This window comes from Protopterus annectens, chromosome 2.part0 (genome assembly GCF_019279795.1).
Source record: "Protopterus annectens isolate FY-2018-M chromosome 2.part0, PAN1.0, whole genome shotgun sequence".
In the NCBI taxonomy this organism is placed as follows: Eukaryota; Metazoa; Chordata; order Ceratodontiformes; family Protopteridae; genus Protopterus; species Protopterus annectens.
Window position 1 is genome coordinate 1,712,499,922 of NC_056728.1, and position 19,871 is coordinate 1,712,519,792.

Consider the following 19,871-nt stretch of genomic DNA (forward strand, 5'->3'; position numbering starts at 1 on the left):
TGCAGAGCTTGAAGCAGGTCCTCCGAAAAAAAAAAAAGGTTCTTAAAAGGGGTCAATATACTATCACCCACAGTATCAGATGAAGAGTGGACAACTGAGGATTGATGAGGGACCTCTTGTCTTGTGTGAGCAGGTCCACCCTGTGAGGTAACTTGTGGGGACTACCCTTGGCAAGCTGCAGAAGAGGAGGTAACCAATGCTGTCTGGGCCAAAAGGGAGTCATAAGCAAGATTTTGGAGGAGTCCTGTTCTATCTTGAGCAGGACCCTTTGTATAGGAGAAAGGGAGAGAAGGCACAGAGGAACATCCCCTTCCAAGAGAAAGAGAGGACGTCCACCTTCTATGCCAGAGGACTTGGGACTCTGGTGCAAAAGAAAGGAAGTTGTTTGTTCAGAAGGGATGCAAAGAAATCTACCTAAGGAGTACCACACTGGTGGACAATGTCCAGAAACACATCTCTGTGAAACATTCACGCGTGAGTGGATGTTTCACAGAGATGAAACATCCACTCATGAGTCTTTGTTATGGACCTGCTCAGAGAGTCTGCCACAATGTTTTGTTCGGAAGGAATATAAACAGCCTGATACTGAACGGCCAGATCCCAAACTCAAATAGCTAGTATGCATAGGAGGTAAGACCATGCCCTCCCTTGCTGGCTGATGTACCACATCAGTGTTGTATTGTCTGTAAAGATTTTGAGAGGCCCTGGAAGAAACAGAGTATGAAAGGCTTGAAGAACTAGAAGGAGAGATCTCATCTCCTTGATGTTGATATGACCCACCCCCTGACGAATGGGCCAAAGGCCCTGAACCTTTAGAGGGCCGAAAGAAGCTCCCCACCCAGTGCCTGAGGCATCTGATAAAAGTTTCTCAGATTGGACTTGGGGCTTAAAAGGAAGCCCTGGGTTGAGAGACAGCTGGTGAATCTACCACTGAAGTTCTAGTTTGAGGCATGGAAGAACAGGAACTAGAAAGCCTAAAGGGTGACAGTGTTGAAGTCATACTTACTTTAGGAACCACTGAAACTTTCTCATATGGAGTCTGGCTAGAGGAAGCATAAGAGTGGTGGAATCTATGTAACCCAGGGTCCTTAGAAACTCTCTGGCTATAACTGAGACCTGAGGAAGAAGGGAGTGAAAAAAGGCAATGAGATTCAGAGCCTTGGTTGTTGGCAGGGAAACCAGCACAAAAATGGTCTGGAGCCTGCACCCAAGAAAAACTAGAGCCTGAGGAAGAGTAAAAAAGAATTTCTGGAAATTTAACATAAACCCTAGACTCTGCAAGAGGCAAATGGCATAGTGGAGGTTCTGAATCAAGGTCTCTGAGAGGTAGCCTGAATAAGCAGATTTGTCGGGTCTACACTTTGACAAAACGGCAGAAGTTCGAACACCATATGTTCGAACTTCTAACCTCAAAGTGCAAAACAATCGAAGGCTTAGAACAGCGATTCTTTTCCCCAGGGAAAAAAAAAATCACTGTTCCAAGAAACACACACACAACACAAGCACACCAAAAAAACAGCAATCCACACACATACACTTAAAATCCTACATCTAACCCTACACTAAACTGTACATACACTACTATCTATCCACTTACCTTAACCCAAACCCTAACCCTAAGGTCAGTCACTATCGCACACTCACCTCACCTGTGCCCCAACCCTAACTCCCCTATCCCACCCTAACCCTAAAGTCTGTCACTATTGCACACCCACCTCACCCGCGCCCTAACCCTAACGTCCGCACAATCGCACACTTACCTGAATCAGACCCGTAATTTTCCACCACGGTGCTGAAAATCGCAAAGCTGCAGAAACGGGCAACCAAATTCTTTCCCTGGGAAAGAACTTGGTGTTCCGCGTCTTCGTGATAATCAGTTTTTGAACTTCACAGTTCAAACATATGGTGTTCGAACTGCTGAAGTTTCAACAAACTGATAGGAACCCAATTTGTCCAGGTAAGGAAAGATTTGTGTCCCCCTCATCCTGCGAAAGGTAATCACAGGAGTGAGGCATTTAGTGAAGACCCTTGAGGTAATAGAGCAGCCAAGAGGCAAAGCAGAGAACTGAAAATGCAAGGAAGAAAAAGAGAAATGCAAAAATTTCCTGAAATAGGGCTGAATAGGGATGTGAAGATATGCATCCTTGAGATCCAGAGACTAGGAAAGCCTGAGGTAGAAGAAAAGGAGGACACAGAGTCTGATGAGACAGCAATCAAAAGGAAGGGACCTTCAGAAAGGTGTTGAACTAAGAAAGATCCAGAATGGTCCTCAAAGTGCCTTTTTTCCTGGGAACCAAAAACATTCTGGAATAAAATCCCACCCCGCTTTGAAGAGCAGAAACTGCTTGAATGGTGCCTTGAGACAAAAGGCCCTGAAGTACATCCAGAAAAAAGACAGCTGTTCCTGAGGAGGTTAAGAAATGCCCAAAAAAGGAGAAAGGGATTTCTACGCCATGAAGTATACCTGATGAATGATGGACAGAACCCAAGAATTCTGACTGACTCAACTGGGAAGAGACAAGGAAAGATGAAGAGATAAAGGAACCTGACTTAGGATGGAGTGGAGAAGACAGTCATACAGAACCTGGTTTGCCTGGAAAAGGAGGCTTCTGAGTAGTAGGACTGAGTAGATTTAGCAGGAGAAGCCCTTCTAGAACACTTTTTACCTTTGGGAGGAGGAAAAGACTGTCTATATACAAAGGTAGGCTTAGAAGCAGAATTCCTCTGAAATTTGGGAATACTGGAAACAAAAAACATGTTCTGATTCCTGCAAAGCCTTGACCTTCTCCTGCAGGGACTTAAAGCTCCACATCTGCAGAATTAAGGAGATTTTTATTATCAAGAGGAGTATCCTTTAATTTAGCCTTAATATAATCAGGCAACTGTTGGAGGTGAAGCCAAGAGTACCACCTTAACACAGAACCAAAGGCAGTAGCCCTAGAAGAAGCACCAGCTGCACCATAACTACATTTACCAGAATGGTAAAGCACTTGAGCAGCCCAACAAAGTGAGGGCCAAAACCGTCCCCTCAGAGTCAGTAAGGTCATAAACAACCTGACAGATTTGAAAAGGAAGAGCTAAGACATACCTGGTCATGTGAGTCAGATAACTAATACCCTAAAATGCCAGGGTAGCAGCAGTATACACCTTTCTGTCAAGCCGTTCCCAATCCCCTACTGTACTTGTCAGAAGGAAGCAATTTAGTAGAAGGCAACAGTTTGGAAGGTTTGTCAGAAGAGACAGACACAACGGGGGGGGGGGGAGCAAAAGGACATCTGTAAAAAAAAAAACATACACTCATCAGGCACCTTAAAAAGCTATCATACTTATCATACTTTTTAGGGTCTGGAGGCTGGGAATCAGGAGCCTGAGAAGCTGCTGAAAAAGTGTCCAACAGGGCAGCTAGGACTGGGGGGACAGCAGAGGGGTTAGGGGACTCCATCTGGAGGAGATCGTAGTACCTCTTCTGGACGTCAGAAACCTGAGTAGAATCCCATTTAAAAAATTCCATTATACGAGAGACAGTATCCCCAAAAGAAAATTCCTCAAAGGGAGAATCTGGACTAATGGAGTCCTCCTCCTCAGAACCATATCCCAAAGGAGAAGGAATCTGAGAGGACTAAACCAAAGACTCTTCCCCAAGGTCCAATTCCTTATCAGAAGAGTCCTGCTCCCTAAGCCTTTTAAAAGGAGCAGCTGACCGGGGGAGGGGTGGAACTTCAAGGCCATGAGTGCATTAAACAACCCCTATATAAAAGGCTGCCATTCATGCTGGGGATCCTTAAGAGCAGAGGAAATATGTTTTATTTTCTGCTTCCTTTCAAAGGGAAGTCAACTCTAAAGACAATGGGAGGTTCAGAACCTTGCTGACACTCAGTGTAGTGGGAATCTGCAGAACACCCCTTTGTCCCTCAGATATGATCAGCATAAGTTCCTCTCAACATCTGCAATGGATGTCTGCAGAGCCTCTGAGGACATACAAGAAGCCAGATCCTTGCCAGCCTCCAAAACGGTCATATATTTAGTCAATCCCTGAGATTCAATAACACCTACACTAAATATACACCATTCTGAGTGAAGAGACAGCACAGGCATAACTCACACCTTCTTCCTCCTAATTTTAGTTTTCCCACTGACTTTCTTGCAGCTTTAAATATTGACAGGGATTCATAAAGGTTACCACGAAGTGTAGACTACATGTACCCTTAGTGTAATCTTTCTGACTAGAAAGCACAAACAATGTGGTAGGGATGTTTTTGAATACATACTGTGTACACTTACTGTAGGCATTACTGAATCTGGCCCAATAACTCTAAGCAGACAGACACCCTTAAAGCAGATGACTTGAAAGAATGATCAAATGTACGTCAAAATATGGCATAAAAATGTAGCTATACGACTAAGATAAAGTTTTGTCCTACAACATGTAGCCAAGCATTCAACGGTTGTTCAGCAAAGAAAAAAAAATGAAAAGGCACATGACAGTGCTCTCTATATGCGAGTATAAAGTTAGTTTTTAATTGCTCCTGAAGAAATGGCCGGACCAATACAATTCATTTGGTATATAAACAAGATGTTATGATTTAGTGTTAGTGACTCCTTCCCCCCAAATTAAGACCACGTTTTTTTTCTTTTGAGTGGACCCACAGATGCCACAAATGTATCTGCCAAGTCAAACAGTATTTTTTATCTTGACAGGTAATGGGATATTTGCCTTATTCTGGTGCTTTTTAACACAGTGGGTCAGCACCTTCTCCAGCAGTACATCATCAAGTAATAATTAAAGCCATGCAAAGAACATTTGTAATGCACACAGACACACAAACCTTTGGGGGTATGCCATTTTTTTGCCTGTGGTATGACTGTCTGTTATTGGGTGTTGTGGCTTCTGACTCAGCCTGTCTGATGCTTCTGCAGTGAATTCTTTTTTTACTTGACTGTTCTGAACCTGAAAGAATAAAAAAAAAATCAAAAAATAAATAAGAAATGACTACATAGATTAGCATAGAAAATCCCTTATTAGCTCACAGTTGAAACTTAAATCAAAATGTCATGCCACTCAATACAACAGAAAACAGTCTTTTGTGAATCAGGCACAGATGCACTCAGTTCCATAAACAGTTGTCTTTCTCTACGACGACGACTCTAGAAAAGTGTACTGCATATTTAAATTTCCACACAAACCAGTGCCATGTGCCAAGTAGGCCTATGTGGCACAGGACACCTTACCAAAATAAGGGTATCTACTTTGTCAGCTAAACCAACTGTGAAAAAAGAAAACCGCAATGCAGAGAAAAAATTTCATCATAAGGACCACTACTGCAATCTTTTACTTACACGCAGAAATAAACACAGGCAGACATTAGTCTATCACCTGAAATCTAGAAATATTAAATATCACCACGAGCAAAACTGGTCTCCTCTGAATGCTAAGGATACAGAGAATCATGATCATAACCAGCCATAACCTCACCATAACCAGCTTACTATATGCTTGAGAAACCCATATCGAGAACACACAAGCAGTCTTATGATTAGAGAGACATAATCATAATTCACTGAAGTGCACAGAGCTTTACCCTGCTTCCATGAAGTATAAAAGTTAAAGGAAAAAATTGTATAAGAACTAAAGTTTGTTACAACTTTGAAAACTGAAACTTACTGCTGCTGAACATATAGTGGCCAAAACAGCAAACACTTCATTCAGCTGGTAGATAAATGGAGAGTTTAGAGGTTAGCAGCAGTGAGGGGTGCTTAATGTACCTCCCTGATGTCATAAAGGTGCTTAAGAAGCCAGCATTTCCACAGTTTTACAGCATAATCACAGCACTCCATGTACTACGTCAGTATTGTGCTTAGCCCACGTCATCTCTGCTTTTTTTGACAAAAGTTTTACTACTAGTAGTATTCAGCCACAAGTTTGTCAGTTCCTTGATGGTGACTTCCAGAGCAGTAGAAACCACTTAAAGCTTGTTGTTTGTGAGATTTTTTATTACTGTGGTACTTTGTAATAGGTATTTCAAGGTTATCTAGAGTTTCTTTTTTCTGATGTACATAATATCTCTTGAAAAGAGCAGGAGAAAATAATCCTTCCAAACATTACCATCGCCAGTGCCTTTTATGCTTTGCAGCAAGCCATTCAGTTTCCATCTGCAAGCACTGTAAGACTTTTAATTAAAAAACTCTGTTCCTTTGAGCTTGAAACTGCTGGGTCTTCCTGGAAAATAAAAAGTTTTTAATACTGAGCCAAGGATCAAAACCCTCCCATCTCTCAGAGACACAGCATGTCTCTCCTGGAAGTCTAACCAAACTCCTTCTACCAGGCAACACTATACACTGATCAAAAAATGGTCCAAACAAGCAATTAAATGTAAGAAGAAGCTTGACATAAATATATTTGTGCCAGAAGATAAATTCGACATAAATACAATATTCTCTTTGCACCGGCCTAGAAGTGCAGCCATATTAAAGCAGGCCTATATCATCATTTTATACTTTACATTTTACATGGAGTTTCAGTAAATGCAGTTTAAATAGAAAAACATTTCGGTGAAGGATAGAAATGAGCACAGTGAAATAACATTTACACCAAAGCACTGTTAGGGATGAAATGTTCTAACAGAATGTGCTGAACATGTGGGAAAACAGATCTTGTTTAGATGGTACAAGGTTTGGAAAACAAGGTTAAAGATGCATGTGGATCTCATAGGAAATTTGCAGGGTTTTAGTATTATGAAAGATACCTTCTAGTCAGAACTTCAGTTCAGTTTGGAGAAGACTGAATACTGCAGTTCAAATGAGATACTCAGACAGAAGACGGAGTACAGATATTCATAAGTCGTTAAATGTACGGAAACTACAGAAAACATTGCAGTTTACCTTAATTCTGCCACTTCAGAGAAAAGAAAATAATCTGTAGAAGATTTGTTCAGATCTTGCTGAATTACTAGACAAACCTCCATTCTATGCTGCTACACAATAATAAACCATCTTTATCAGACTGACAGTCTTGACAGACTTTTATTCTGAAAGGTACAAGAAGATTTGGCACATAAAGGAGAAACTGAGATATGTGGCCTTTGTTCAGTACAGCTGCGGGTAATTACAAGATAAAGACACTCACTTCAGTTCTTACAGACATCATAAGAGACATCATATTAGAACACATCAATCAAACCTTTTTCACTCCCCTAAACAATTCTGAGTAGAAGACAATCAGTTAACAGGTCATAAAACTCCTTCCAATGCTCATTCTTTTTCCTCTTCTCTCTCTCATCCTCAGACTTTAATACTCACTTCTCCACCCTCCCCCTCCATCAGTTCACATCCTTCACTCCCTCACCCTCTTATACTTCTTCTCTTCTACTTGAAAATGATTGTAACCAAAGATATTATTATTTTCCTTGAATATCTAAAACTAGACTCATCTGCAAAGACAGTCATCCACTCTCCCTGGTTCACGTTCCAATGTAGGGAGTACGCATTGTTAGTCCTCTGCTATATATCTACAACTTTTGCTTAACTCAAAACTGTATGCCCAATATATGGAAAACAGCAAAAAATATACCTCTCCACAAAAAAATCCAGCCACAAGCTACCCAGTGATTATTGACCAATCTCCATCCTCCCAGCCCTTAGGAAAATGTTACAAAAACTTGGCTATAATCATCTCTCAAACTAATCTCAAAGGCAATAATGTATTTTCTCTTCCAAGCAACAGGGTTCCTGGTCCTGCAGCAACAGAAGCATTTCCACTGCACTTTGGACCTTCACTGGTCACTACCTTTTAGCTATGGGTAAAGGCCTCCTTACTGGAGCCATATGTATATACCTTACCACTGCCTTTGAGCTGGCTGACCACCCAATCCTATTTAACCACGTTACTGCATCGAGATTAGCCCTGATGCTATTTCCAGGTTCCAGAAGTACCTATCCAACCAACATTTCTCAATGTACATCAACCATAACTCCCTTAAAGGACCTCCTCAAGGCTCCAAACTGGCCCCTTTTCTTTTCCCCATCTTTGCAAGTAATCTTACACTCGATCTTCCACAACTTCCTACTTTACTATATGCAGATGACATGGTTACCTTCCACTCCAACCACACAACCCACTCAATTCGACAAAATCTGGAAAACCATGTCCTCTCTCTCATTAACTCCTCAAAAATGAAAACTATGCTCTATGGAACCTCAACTAAAAGGCAGAAGAACACCCCAGTCCCACTGAGCACCAGGTTAACATGTTCAGATACCTAGGAGTCTGGCTCAAAGCCTTAATTAACTTCAACCATCATTTCAAAACACCAGAAAAAGATAAATTCCCTACTCTTCCAGGCCAACAAAATCTCCTCTTTCCTCTCCTGTCCAACAAGAAATATTGGCAAAGGGATTCTTCTAGCCCACCTTGAGAATTGCCAACCTCCTGTAGCACTGGATTCTGTTGACTGCCTTCTTATATCGTTGTTTTTTGTACTGTATATTAACTATTCATTTATTAGCATGCTTGTTCACTGAATAAACTATTTTTATTTTTTCCACTTGATGTGTGTTCACACTCTGGGCTTTGACTGAAATGGGTCCAATGGGATCAGTGCTCTACTCCAGTTGACAAATTGTATAAATAAATATAAATTGCCTGCCTCTTTCCTCACCACAAAAATATCCACAAGTAGGATCAAACCAGGAAAGTTGCAAAAAGATGAGCACTACCACTGAAAACTGCAACAAATCAAAAAATTATTTTGAAGAAACCTACAAGTACGGACATGAGGCCATAGTGACCAACCCAATGTGGCACAGGCCTAAGGTGTCAGCCCTTGAGATGTGCACATTTATCTACCACCAGGACACACACCTTCAATTCCTACTTCCCCACTTGTCTCAGTCCCTTTCAAGGAAAAATATTTTTTTGTATCTATACCATGCACCACATCTTTAATCTATGTTTAAAGTTGTAATTATGTTCTGCAGCTGTTTTACTACTTTTGTCTTAATCTAGTATTATGTTCTAAGATTTAACTAAAGCTATAATTTTTAAATGATATATTTCTCTAAGTGTACAATTGTCTGTAACATTTGAATGTGGAGCTTTTCTCCCTGGGCCTCTGCTGAAAACGGACCTGCATCCAGTCAGACTCTCCTGGTCAACAAATGTAAATAAATAAATAAATAAAATAAATTCTGCATCTGTACGTAGCGGAGCATCATAAATAAATAAACAAAGCAATTGCTCAAAGAATTTTACAGAACTGCTTTTGTTGGACCTTAATAAATGTAAGGGCTTTGTTTACCATTTATTAATTTCTTCCTTTTGTTGTAAAAGTGCATTATTAGTGTATTATTATTATTACTTTCCTTTTGTCCCTGATGTCTGGCAATGGGAGATCAAAATGAGTAAGATGAAGACAAGCAGGAAATTTAAACTGGTGAATAACTGGAAGAAATGTAAAGCAGCAATTCCACTACATGTAGTTCAAGTATGTGAACTGTGGTTCTGCAAGAAGACAGACAAAAAAAGCTTGAAGTTTGTTGACTGCTTTAAACTGGTAGGAGAACTGTAAAGCATAAATTCCAGTTTATGCTAAGTGCCAGTGTGGTTTTGTGGAGGGGCTACAAACATTTGACAAAATTAGTAGAACACAGACAATCCAGAGGGAAGCAGGAAGTATTAATTGTACTAAGAGTAATTGAGTACCCTGATAAGAGTCTTAAGGTAGCTGGCTGGTGGTAGTGAATCTACCTTATAGTCTGGGTAGAGGTGGCATAGTAGGTAAATCTGTGCCAGCCTCTTCAAGGTGTGTGAAAGTGTGTAAAAATCAAATCTCAAAGAGTTTGCGAGTCAGCTACTCGGAACAGGGACACAGAGCACTGATTTCTGCAGAGAGAAGGGTAGAATCTTATTTGGGGCTTAGAGAAGAAACCTCAGTCCCAGGACTGGAGTGTGCTCACTGTGTGCTCTTAAGGGAAATCATGCTTGGTGCAGAGAGCTGCATCTGAAAATACTGTGTGTATCTATTTTTGTTCTAAATGAATGTTCCCCACTGGTGTCAGTGGTGAGGATTGAGGCTCCTTGATTACTGGTCCAAAGGAGGGATGTCACACACCTATGAACCTATAAGAATATCAGGAGCAATGGAAAGGGAAGTTTGTTTGTGTTTGTGTCTTTCGGCTTTTCCCGGTTAGGTGATTGGTAGTGGATTTTTACGTACCGGGTTACCAGCCTTGACGCACAACCTTCAACGAAGGCATGGCCCATTCATATATGTCTCCACACAGAAGACGCTCTAGCTGAGGTAAAATTATACTAATTCCTAGAGGGGCTCCAGTAGTGACAGAAGAAGGGGGGAAGACAATAATGGTAGATTTGTGGTAGTAAGGGGTATTGGCAAGGGAGGAGGATTAAGCCAGCATGTGTTTATATTCCACCAAAAACTGCTATTATTGAGCTTAAGAAAATTTTGGGAGAAATAATTAACTTTCAGCAGGGAATATTACTTATAGGTAAGGGACTGGAACTTGATTTGTAATAATGAGGTCTTATCAGGGAGACCTAGAGGAGGTGATATAACAAAAGAATGTAGATTTCTGAAGAAATTTATGAAAATATTTAGTATGGAAGATGTGAATTCAGTAGAGTAGGAGAGAATGACACATTATTCCCAAGGTACAATAACTGGGCTAGACTAGATAGAAACTACACTTCAGAATAACATATGCATTCAATTGAAAGCTTCAACAGATATCCAATTACTACTTCAGAATATGCACCAATAAAAACCAAGATAATAATTGAGGGTAATAATGAGACACTGGTGCTTTCCCACCTACCTGTTAAAAAGAGAGGAATTTAAGGAATAGGTAGTGAAAATTCAGGAGTTATTAGTGAAGACAAAAATATCTTCAGACATTACAGCTAATTAGAGGGATAAAATGAAAATTAAGTTTAAAAATTTAAAGGTAGAAATAAAAAAAGAGAAAGATATGGTTAAGAAAAGCAAAGGAGAACATTACATAGAATTACATGTAAATTATTGTTGATGATTACAAAAAAGAAATATGTGATGTATGTAAATTGAAAAATGTTGATATGATTTCTTTTTTTTTCTGTTACCATATGCTTTCCTATGTCTTTAGTGATAATTTAGTAATAATGGTCTTTCGGCTTTTCCCTGTTAGGGGTCGCCACATTGGAACTCTGGTCCGCTAATGACTGGCAGTAGATTTTTACGGTGCCGAGTTGCCAGCCCGATGCCCAACCATTCACGCACACACCTACCTGCATGTCTTTCAAATGGCACTCGACTGTGGGAAGGACGTGCAGACTCCTCACAGAAGGCGCTCCAGCCGAGAATCAAATGGGAGAACTTCTTGCTGTTAAGCAACAACGCTAACCGCTTCACCACCATGGCCTCCTTTAGTGATAATTTAATAAAAGTGTTAAAAAAGTAGTAGCAGTAGGAATTCCTTAGAGAGACAGACAAAGGTTAATAGTACTGTAGAGTAAAGGGAATCTCAGAACAAGAAGAGGCACAAATCCAGATTGCTAAAGAGAAAATAAGGGAGTATCTGGATAACATGCCAGGGTTCTCTCCAACCTTATGGCGCCTATAACATAAACAAACAAATAAATAAAGAACCATAGATCCTGTAGAGGTATTAGAAATATTTTGGAAATTTTATGAAAATTTGTATAAAGCAGAGAAATGTGGAAATAAAGCAACAGCACAAGTGGAAATATTTAAGGAAGACTTAATTATGCCAAGGTTAGAGGTAAAAGAGGCTCAACAAAGATAGGAGAAGTAGTAAAAATTGTGATGTATATTCAATCTTCAGAAAAATCTCCAGGAACAGACTGTATTCCGGTGGATATTTGGAAATTAGGAGGGAAGAAAGTGATAAAAATCTGGAAGATTTTATTTAAAAGTATTTTAAAAGGAGGGAAAGCACCAGCCTCTTGGTAGAAAGTTGTGGTGGCTGTATTACCTACAGACAGTAAAGACCCATAAGACCCAGCTTCATATAGGCCCATTTCAACTTTAAGCTATGATTATAAATTGTTCACGTCTATACTAGCTAAAAAGAATGTCAAAGGTGTCACCAAAAGTGACAGATATGGATCAATGGGGTTTTGTCGATGGGAGCCAAACATTTCACAGCATTAACAGAACAACAATGAGCCAGAGGCAAGCAGAATGCAAGAAAATACTACTGTTACTGGGTCTTAATGCACTGAAATCCTTCAATGGCGTAAACTTGGATTTTTATGAGTAGAGCAATGGAAATATCTGTATTCCCTGATACAATAATAAGGTGAATTAGGAGGATATATGAAGGATCAGGGGCAAGAATTAAAGTGGGACGGTTCCTCTCTGATAAGTTATACTTCAAAAGAAAAAACAGGCAGGGGTGTCCTCTTACCCCTTTGTTATTTGCTTTACATTTAGAGCTACTGAAAATAAGGGACTCAGAAGTGCAATGATTGGTATAGTCATTTTGAAAGGCTGGCTTTATTTGCAAATGATATTATTTTGTACCTGATAAATCCAGAAAAGGACATATCAGTGTTGTGGAACATTTTGGGACAGTTTCATTTCTTTTCAGGACATAAAATTAATGAAGATAAAACAAAAGCTATAGCCTTAAATTAGGCACCCACATATGAACTGGTTCGGTAATACCCATAAATATGGGGACATAAGATGAAGTAGTTAGGATAATGGATTAAAAGATATATGTTATGGCAGCTATAGATATGTGGGAAGAAATTAAAAGATAATACATAAATTGAGAAACTGGAAGCTCTTGTTTATGGGTATGGATAATAACATACAAGCAGTGAAAATGTTTTAGTCTCTTTAGTTTTATACACGGTCAGGCATATTGTTATTAAACAGAGAAGAAATTGTGGACAATAATTAACAGAGCTGAAGAATTTGATCTGGGAGGGAAGATGACAAGAACTGAGTGAGATAAGTTGATCCTTCCGAAAGAACAAGGTGGTTTAGGATTACATGATTTGAAGGGCTATTTTTAGAGCTACACAGTTACGGCATAGTTATACATAATACAAGCAGAATGTTATATTCAAAATGAAAAGGGATGATGATGAAACAGTGGAAAGTTCAAGAAATTGCATGCAGATTGTTAAGGGGAATAAGAACCATACAGATTATTATGTTCATAAAGTAGCAGAAAAGTTTCTAAGAGCAAAGCCAACATAAGACTGGTGAAAGGAGATTTTTTTCAATAGGGATAACTGCAAGTAGTAGTAGTACAGAATATAGGCAAAAGGGGGTTGAGCCAAAGAGCCAAGGTATTTGGAGCAAATAACTAGAGAGGGAAAAGTAATAAGAATGGGAGGAGAGCGAAACCATGTTTGGACTGCAGGCTAAAGACTGCCTTCCGTACCAGGGATTGATATCACAGTATATGGAAAGAGAAAGGGATAGGGGAATCTTAAGAGAAAGACATCCTCTGGTAGAGTTTTTAATTGAATCTAGAACAGAAGCTGATGTTAATTAATTTAAGCCTATAGCACCTTTTTTGCATACTTCCCTTTTAACACACACAGTTCCTTACGGCATCCAGACCTTTTCTGGGCCTGGCTTATTTAACCGAGTGACTTATCAGCTAATAATAGGCAGTATTAGAAAGGGCAAGGAGTTATTAACAAACTTACACAAGATTGTTTATGTAGAATGTCCTTCAGTGGACAAATTAATCACTGTTTTCCACGTATTATTCATATTTTAATGTTTATGTTCGTATTTTCATAACTGAGAGACCTATATGCTTTTGTGGGGTTTAGTATGAAATGCCATTAAGGGAGTCAGGAAAATTCATTGTCATCATCCATTTATGTTGCACTGTACTAGAGATACTGCTAGTGATTGGGCAACTAATTATGAAAATATGCAATAATGCAGTATGTACTTAACACTTCAAAAAATGACTTACAAACTATTACATGGCATTAGGCGAAACCTTAGATGTTGTTGAAGAAAACTGTCATTGATATTTACATTGTAAGTTGCACATCTTGAGAGATGGTCAGTGTTATTTATACTGCTAATTATACAATAATGCAAATGCTTTCACACTTCTGTAAATTGTGCAATAAACATGCAATCAGTAATTTCTTGTTATTGTGAGTTTAACAAAAGTGATTTAACAGTGTATGTCTAGGTTGTTTAGTTTCAAAGATATGACAAGTTGCAAAAAATATAGTTCTGTGTTTAATGTGCATTATGATACAACATAGCATTAACAGAAATGCTATGACTGTACCGACTATTACCACTGTAAAGAATACTTCTTACTAATAGTGTTTCTATTTGTGCAGCTTTAACGGCTTTTATTGCTAGCAAAACATTTGCATTTGCTTATCTTATACTTTTGAGTTTATTTTTCAGAAAATGTTCTGGAATGCAAGGATGTGTGTAGGCTGCTAGAGGTGTGACATTCCACACCACATAGGTGTTAATGAGTTAAAAAAGGGATCATTAGTAGGGCACATAAAACATTGCATGATAACTACAAAAATCAATGACAGGAGTTTAGAAAAGATTGGGAAGAGAGAATAGAAAAGCAATTTACAACATTACAATTGGAGGACAGATGTATGTCTCTCAGGTATGCAGCAAAGTCCAGAAGGTTTAGAATCTTTGATTTGAAGTGTTTGCATAGATATATTTATACACAAAACAGACTCCAAAGAAGTTTTCCTCAGGGAGACAACAAATGTTGGAGGTGTGGTGGGGGAGAAAGAGGCAATGGGGAACTTATGTTTTGGAAGTGTATTGAGTTGGCACATTTTAAAAATTCCCTACACAGTACACTTTCAGAAATAATGGGTAAGCAAATGTCTGTAACTAAGGTTCATATGTAGGTACTAGGCTATCGGCCCGAGGGCCTACATAAGCCTAGCCAACAAGGTTCCTTGGCTTACACCACCCAAGAAAGTTATTTTCCTGTGCCACTGTCGAGCAGAGACACAGAAGTGATCCCCACAGTGTATTTCCTATTTCCCATCCTCTCAGCAAGATTTTTCTTGAAAAGTGCTAATGAAGAACTTTGCTTGACATAGATGGGTAGCCTGTTCCAGAGTATGGAAAGTCTCTGGGACAGGAATATATCCCTCCAGCATGTCCTGTTTATTGTGGTGACAAGGTTTAGGTCCCTAGAGCGTGTAGCTCGGAGGGATTGGGATTTCTTTAGGGGTAGCATGTCCAACAGCTCTGGGTTTGACATAACTTTATATGTTAGGCAGAGATCACCTCGGAATAGACGATATGCTACGGAGTAAAGCTGGAAATGTTTTATTTATTTATTTACTTTATTTTACATTTGTTAACCAGGAAATTCCAACTGGACACATATCCATTTTCAGCAGAGGCCCGGGGAGAAAGGCTCCAATAGCATGTCATAAAGAAATTACACAAGAATATGATACAGAGATATAGGTTCCATAGAAACATAAGTTATGCATAGATTAACAATTCCTTTATTAAAGTCAGCATACAGCATTCTAATAGTAGGGTTTATATAGACTATAAAATATAAGCACAAGAAATTTTTATATTTTTGTCTTTCTAAATTCTGAATATTCTCAATATTTTGTTACAGGAATAACCGGTGATTATTAAGCTTTACAGTGAATGTAATTAGGGGACCTTTAGTAGAATCCTTGACCATGGTACTGGTGCAAATTAACCTGGGGAGTAGCATGAACAAAGCCAATTTAAGAAGTGGGTTCTCAGGAGTTTCTTAAATTGAATAGTGGAGGTAGTGGAGGTTATTTGGCTAGGTAGTGTGTTCCAGATGGCAATAGTGCAGGCAAAGAGTTGAAACACAGGATCTAAACTGCCAAGACAGATACAGGCCTTGTTAAGTTCAATTCTGTTGGCTGCAAAAAAGAAAAAAAAAACAATTATTAGAAAATGGAAATCAAAGTCTAAATTGACTGTATTTCAAGTACTGAATATTACAAAGAGATAAAGCAACTGGAAGAAGGGTTTTTGTGGGTACAATACATACAGAATAATGTTCAGGAGGAGGAGTGAGGTTTAAGGGAAGGCAGGGATTCAGCAGTTTAGGTAATGGCAGACTAATGACAGTTACAAGCAAAGAAGACATGATGTATAGATTCATAGATTAGTACTAGGCTAACTGCCCCGATGGGCCATTTTTTAAGCCTAGCCAATTACCCCATGTGAGAACTGAACCCTGCACCTTGTGTCTGTAAGGAGAACACCTTAATCATTATGCCAACCCCCTCCCCCATATGATGTATGCAATTGGGGAAAAATGTTAAAATGGTTTGTTTCTGTTAATGCATGTTTGCCTGTGTTTTAAGTAATAATTTAATAAAGGTGTTAAAAAAATCCTACTAACATTTTTTCATTTACATCATTTATACATTGCATATATGTTTCTTTCTTTATACAAATATCATTCAGTCTAACTTCACATAAATTGCTCAGTTCTTGCCTTCTTTTAAACCTCACTCCTTCTAAACATTATTCTGCTTGCATTATTCCCACAAGTTCCATTTATTTTTGTGTAATGTGTGCCTTCCCTTTTCTATGGATCCCACAAATTTTTGAGTGGTGGGGCTCTTGGCTTCTTGGAAAACCTTAATTACACTCTAAGAAAACTGGTTCCTGTAAGGAATTAGAACCTTATCATCCACAGGGCTAGGTTTAGGGATGAACAGGTTGGGAGATGTAGAAGTGTGATCCTTTCTGCTGTCTGATGAGATCCACTTGCACTGGCAGTCTGCAGTAGCTGCCCCTGGTTAGATGAAAAACAAGAGGGATCAAATGCTGTCTTGGCCAAAAGGGGATCACTAACAAAAGTGTTGGCTATTCTTTCTTAGGCCTTTAGAAGAACCCTTGGGATGAGGTTAATGCAGGGAAGGCATACAGGAATCTCCCTATTTACTGAAAGGTGAAAGCATATGTCCTCCAGGCTGAGGGACAAAGGCTCCTGCAGCAAAAGAGGGGGAGCTGTTTGTTGGTCTCTGATGTAAACCAGTCTATCTGAGGTGTCTCCCAATGGCGAAGGATGTCCAGAAAAACCTGTCTGCTCAGGGCCCATTCATAAGGATCAGCCAAGGCTCTGCGTAATGTATCTGCCAACACACTGTCTAGTGAAGGGATGTACATGGCTATTAGTGACATGCGTTTCTGGGTAGCAATCGCTTAGGCAGTTTGTGCCAATCTGCATAACTGGCAAGACCTGGTTCTCCCTTACTTATGTACCATATGACAGTGGTGTTGCCTGTGAAAATTTGTAGGAGATCTGGTCCCCATATATGAGAAAAGACTTGAAGAGCTTGGTTGAGAACCCTCATATCCAAGTGTTCTTTTATAGGTTCATAGGTTCATAGGTTTATACTAGGCTATCTGCCCTAAGGCATTTATAAGCCTAGCCCAAATTTTTGTGGCTTACGCCACCCCTTATATGAAAAAATATTGTGCCCATTAGTTTGTTGTGCCTCTGTCCAGCAGTGACACAGAGATGATTCCCGGGGTAAACCTACGATCTCCCATCCACAGGTCTAGATTTCTCTTGAACAGAGTCAGCGAGGTGCTCTGCCTCACATGGACCGGGATTTTATTCCACAGCATAGGGAGTCTCTGAGTGATAAATCTATCCCTCCAGCATGTCCTATTTATATCCGTGCTAAGGTTTAAGTCACTTGCTCTAGTGGTTTTGGTGGATTTGGATTTTTGAGGTGGAGCATGTCCATTAATTCGGGTTGGACATGGCCTTGTATGTCAGGCACATGTCACCTCTGAGCAGACGGTATGCGACTGAATAGAGCTGGAGTTTCTTCAATCTGGCAGCATATGACAGATTTTGGAGTCCCTTTATCCTTTTGGTGAGGAACTTTTGGGGTCTCTCCAATTGCTGCAGATGTCGGGTGAGATACATCCCGAATGGGGCATTGTACTCGATCATTGGTCTGATAAGTGAAGAGTACAGGGAACAATAACCTCACTAGATCTGGATGTGAATCCCTTCATGATCAGGTGGGCAATGTAGAAGGTCTTTCTAACCACTTTAGCAATGTGAGTGTCAAAAGAAAGGCCACTGTCAACCTGGGTCCCCAGGTCCCTGATAACCTCTTCTGTGCTTAGTGGATTGCCACCTATATGGTAGCTTGGGGTTACCTTGTTTTTCCCGAAGGGTATGACTATACATTTTTGGCGTTTAACTTCAGGCCATGGCTCTGGCACCAGCTATCTGTTTCCGTGAGTCCCTTCTGAAGGATATCCGTGTCTGATGCACTTTCCACTATGGCGCCCAGTTTGCAGTCGTCTGCAAACTTTGTCAGCCAAAGTCCTCCTATGTTGGCCTGTACTTCTGAGAAGTAGATGCCAAACAATAGGGGGCCAAGGATCGAGCCCTGTGGGACACCACTTGTGACCGGCTTGGAGTCTGACACAGCGCCAGCAACTCTAACCCTGTGGGTTCTGTCCTTAAGCCAGTTTGCAACCCATCTTGTGACATATGGGTTTACATTTAAGCTGGTAAGTTTTTCTACAATACCCGAGTGGGGTATTGTGTCGAAAGCCTTTGCAAGGTCAAGGTAGGCTGTATGGACTGCCTTTCCCTCATCAATGGCCTTGGTGACTGTTTCAAGAAGTCGACCAAGTTCAAAAGGCATGATCTTCCCTTGACAAAGCCAAACTGGGTCGGGTCCAATGTCTGCAAGTCCGCTATATCTTTGTTTATGAGCTCCATTATGATCCTCTCCATAGCTTTGCAGACTAGACTTGTTAAGCTTATGGGGCGGTAATTACCAGGGTCCGTGAGGCGCCGCCTTTGTGGAGTGGGACAACAGTTGCCGTACGCCACTCCTTGGGCACGTATCCTGTGGTAAGGCTGAGATTAAACAGCTGCCTTATGTGCGGGTTTAATTCCTCATTTAGCTCGTGTAGCAGACAGCCCGGGACACCATCCGGTCCCATTGATGCTGTGTTTTTAGCTTTAGAGAGAGCAGCTTTCACCTGCGCATTTGAGATGTCCGGGAGGCTACACTCGGCTGGGATAGTTATCTCTCCTTTAGGGGAGGGGGTGAAGTTTGCACTGAACCTGTCTGCCAGTATGTTGGCAATGTCTGTGGGTTCAGTGATTTTTGTATCATTTTGGACTAATTCTGAGCATATCTGGGAGTTTCCACCCAGGTTCCTAACATAGCTGAAAAAGGCCTTATGATTGTCCTTTGAATCCATGGCAATTTTTCTCTCAAAATTGGCCTTAGTTGATTTTATGAGTGCTCGTATTTTTTACTAATAATGATCAGGGGTGACTTCCCTTTTATGGATTTTGTTCTATCATGTAATAGCTTTCTCCTCTTATTGTAAAGTTTGTTAATGGCTGGGGTCCACCAGACTGGACGTTTGCCCTTTGTGGAAAGAGTCTTGGTTTTATTTGGGATTGCCTGATCCATGCAGTCCTGGAGGTGTTCATAGAAGGCATTTGTAAGGGCTTCCGCAGCTTGGGTTGTGGTTTCCACTGGCTCAGGGGCCTTGAAGGATACCACACCAGTCTTGAGTAGTGTGAAGTTTGCTTTAGAGAAGTTCTTCACTATGGTCTTTTTTGTTTGGGGTGGGGGCGGGATGTGGATTTCCAGTGAGATTAGTTTATGATCAGATCTCACCAATGAGGGATATACTTCCGGTGTGGAGCATTTTGTCCCCATGTTTGACAATGAGATCTAGTATATTAGTATCTAGTATTAGTATCTAGTATGAACCTATGAACCTATAAAACTATTCCAAAAATCCTAGACTTTATTCTAATATAAATAATAATCCATCTGAAGGTAAGTCATACTTGTCAATCATATATAAGATTAT

At 40.1% G+C, this 19,871-nt stretch overlaps 1 protein-coding gene across 3 annotated transcripts in view; it reads right to left on the bottom strand.

Moving 5' to 3' along the window:
* LOC122793591 (Golgi integral membrane protein 4-like) overlaps positions 1–19,871 on the bottom strand; it is a 1,583,571-nt gene that overhangs the window by 430,027 nt on the left and 1,133,673 nt on the right. For all 3 annotated transcript variants that reach the window (XM_044061762.1, XM_044061761.1, XM_044061760.1), the window contains one exon: positions 4,827–4,948. In XM_044061762.1, coding sequence (XP_043917697.1) covers positions 4,827–4,948 — 122 coding nt within the window. The remainder of the gene's footprint in view (positions 1–4,826; positions 4,949–19,871) is intronic.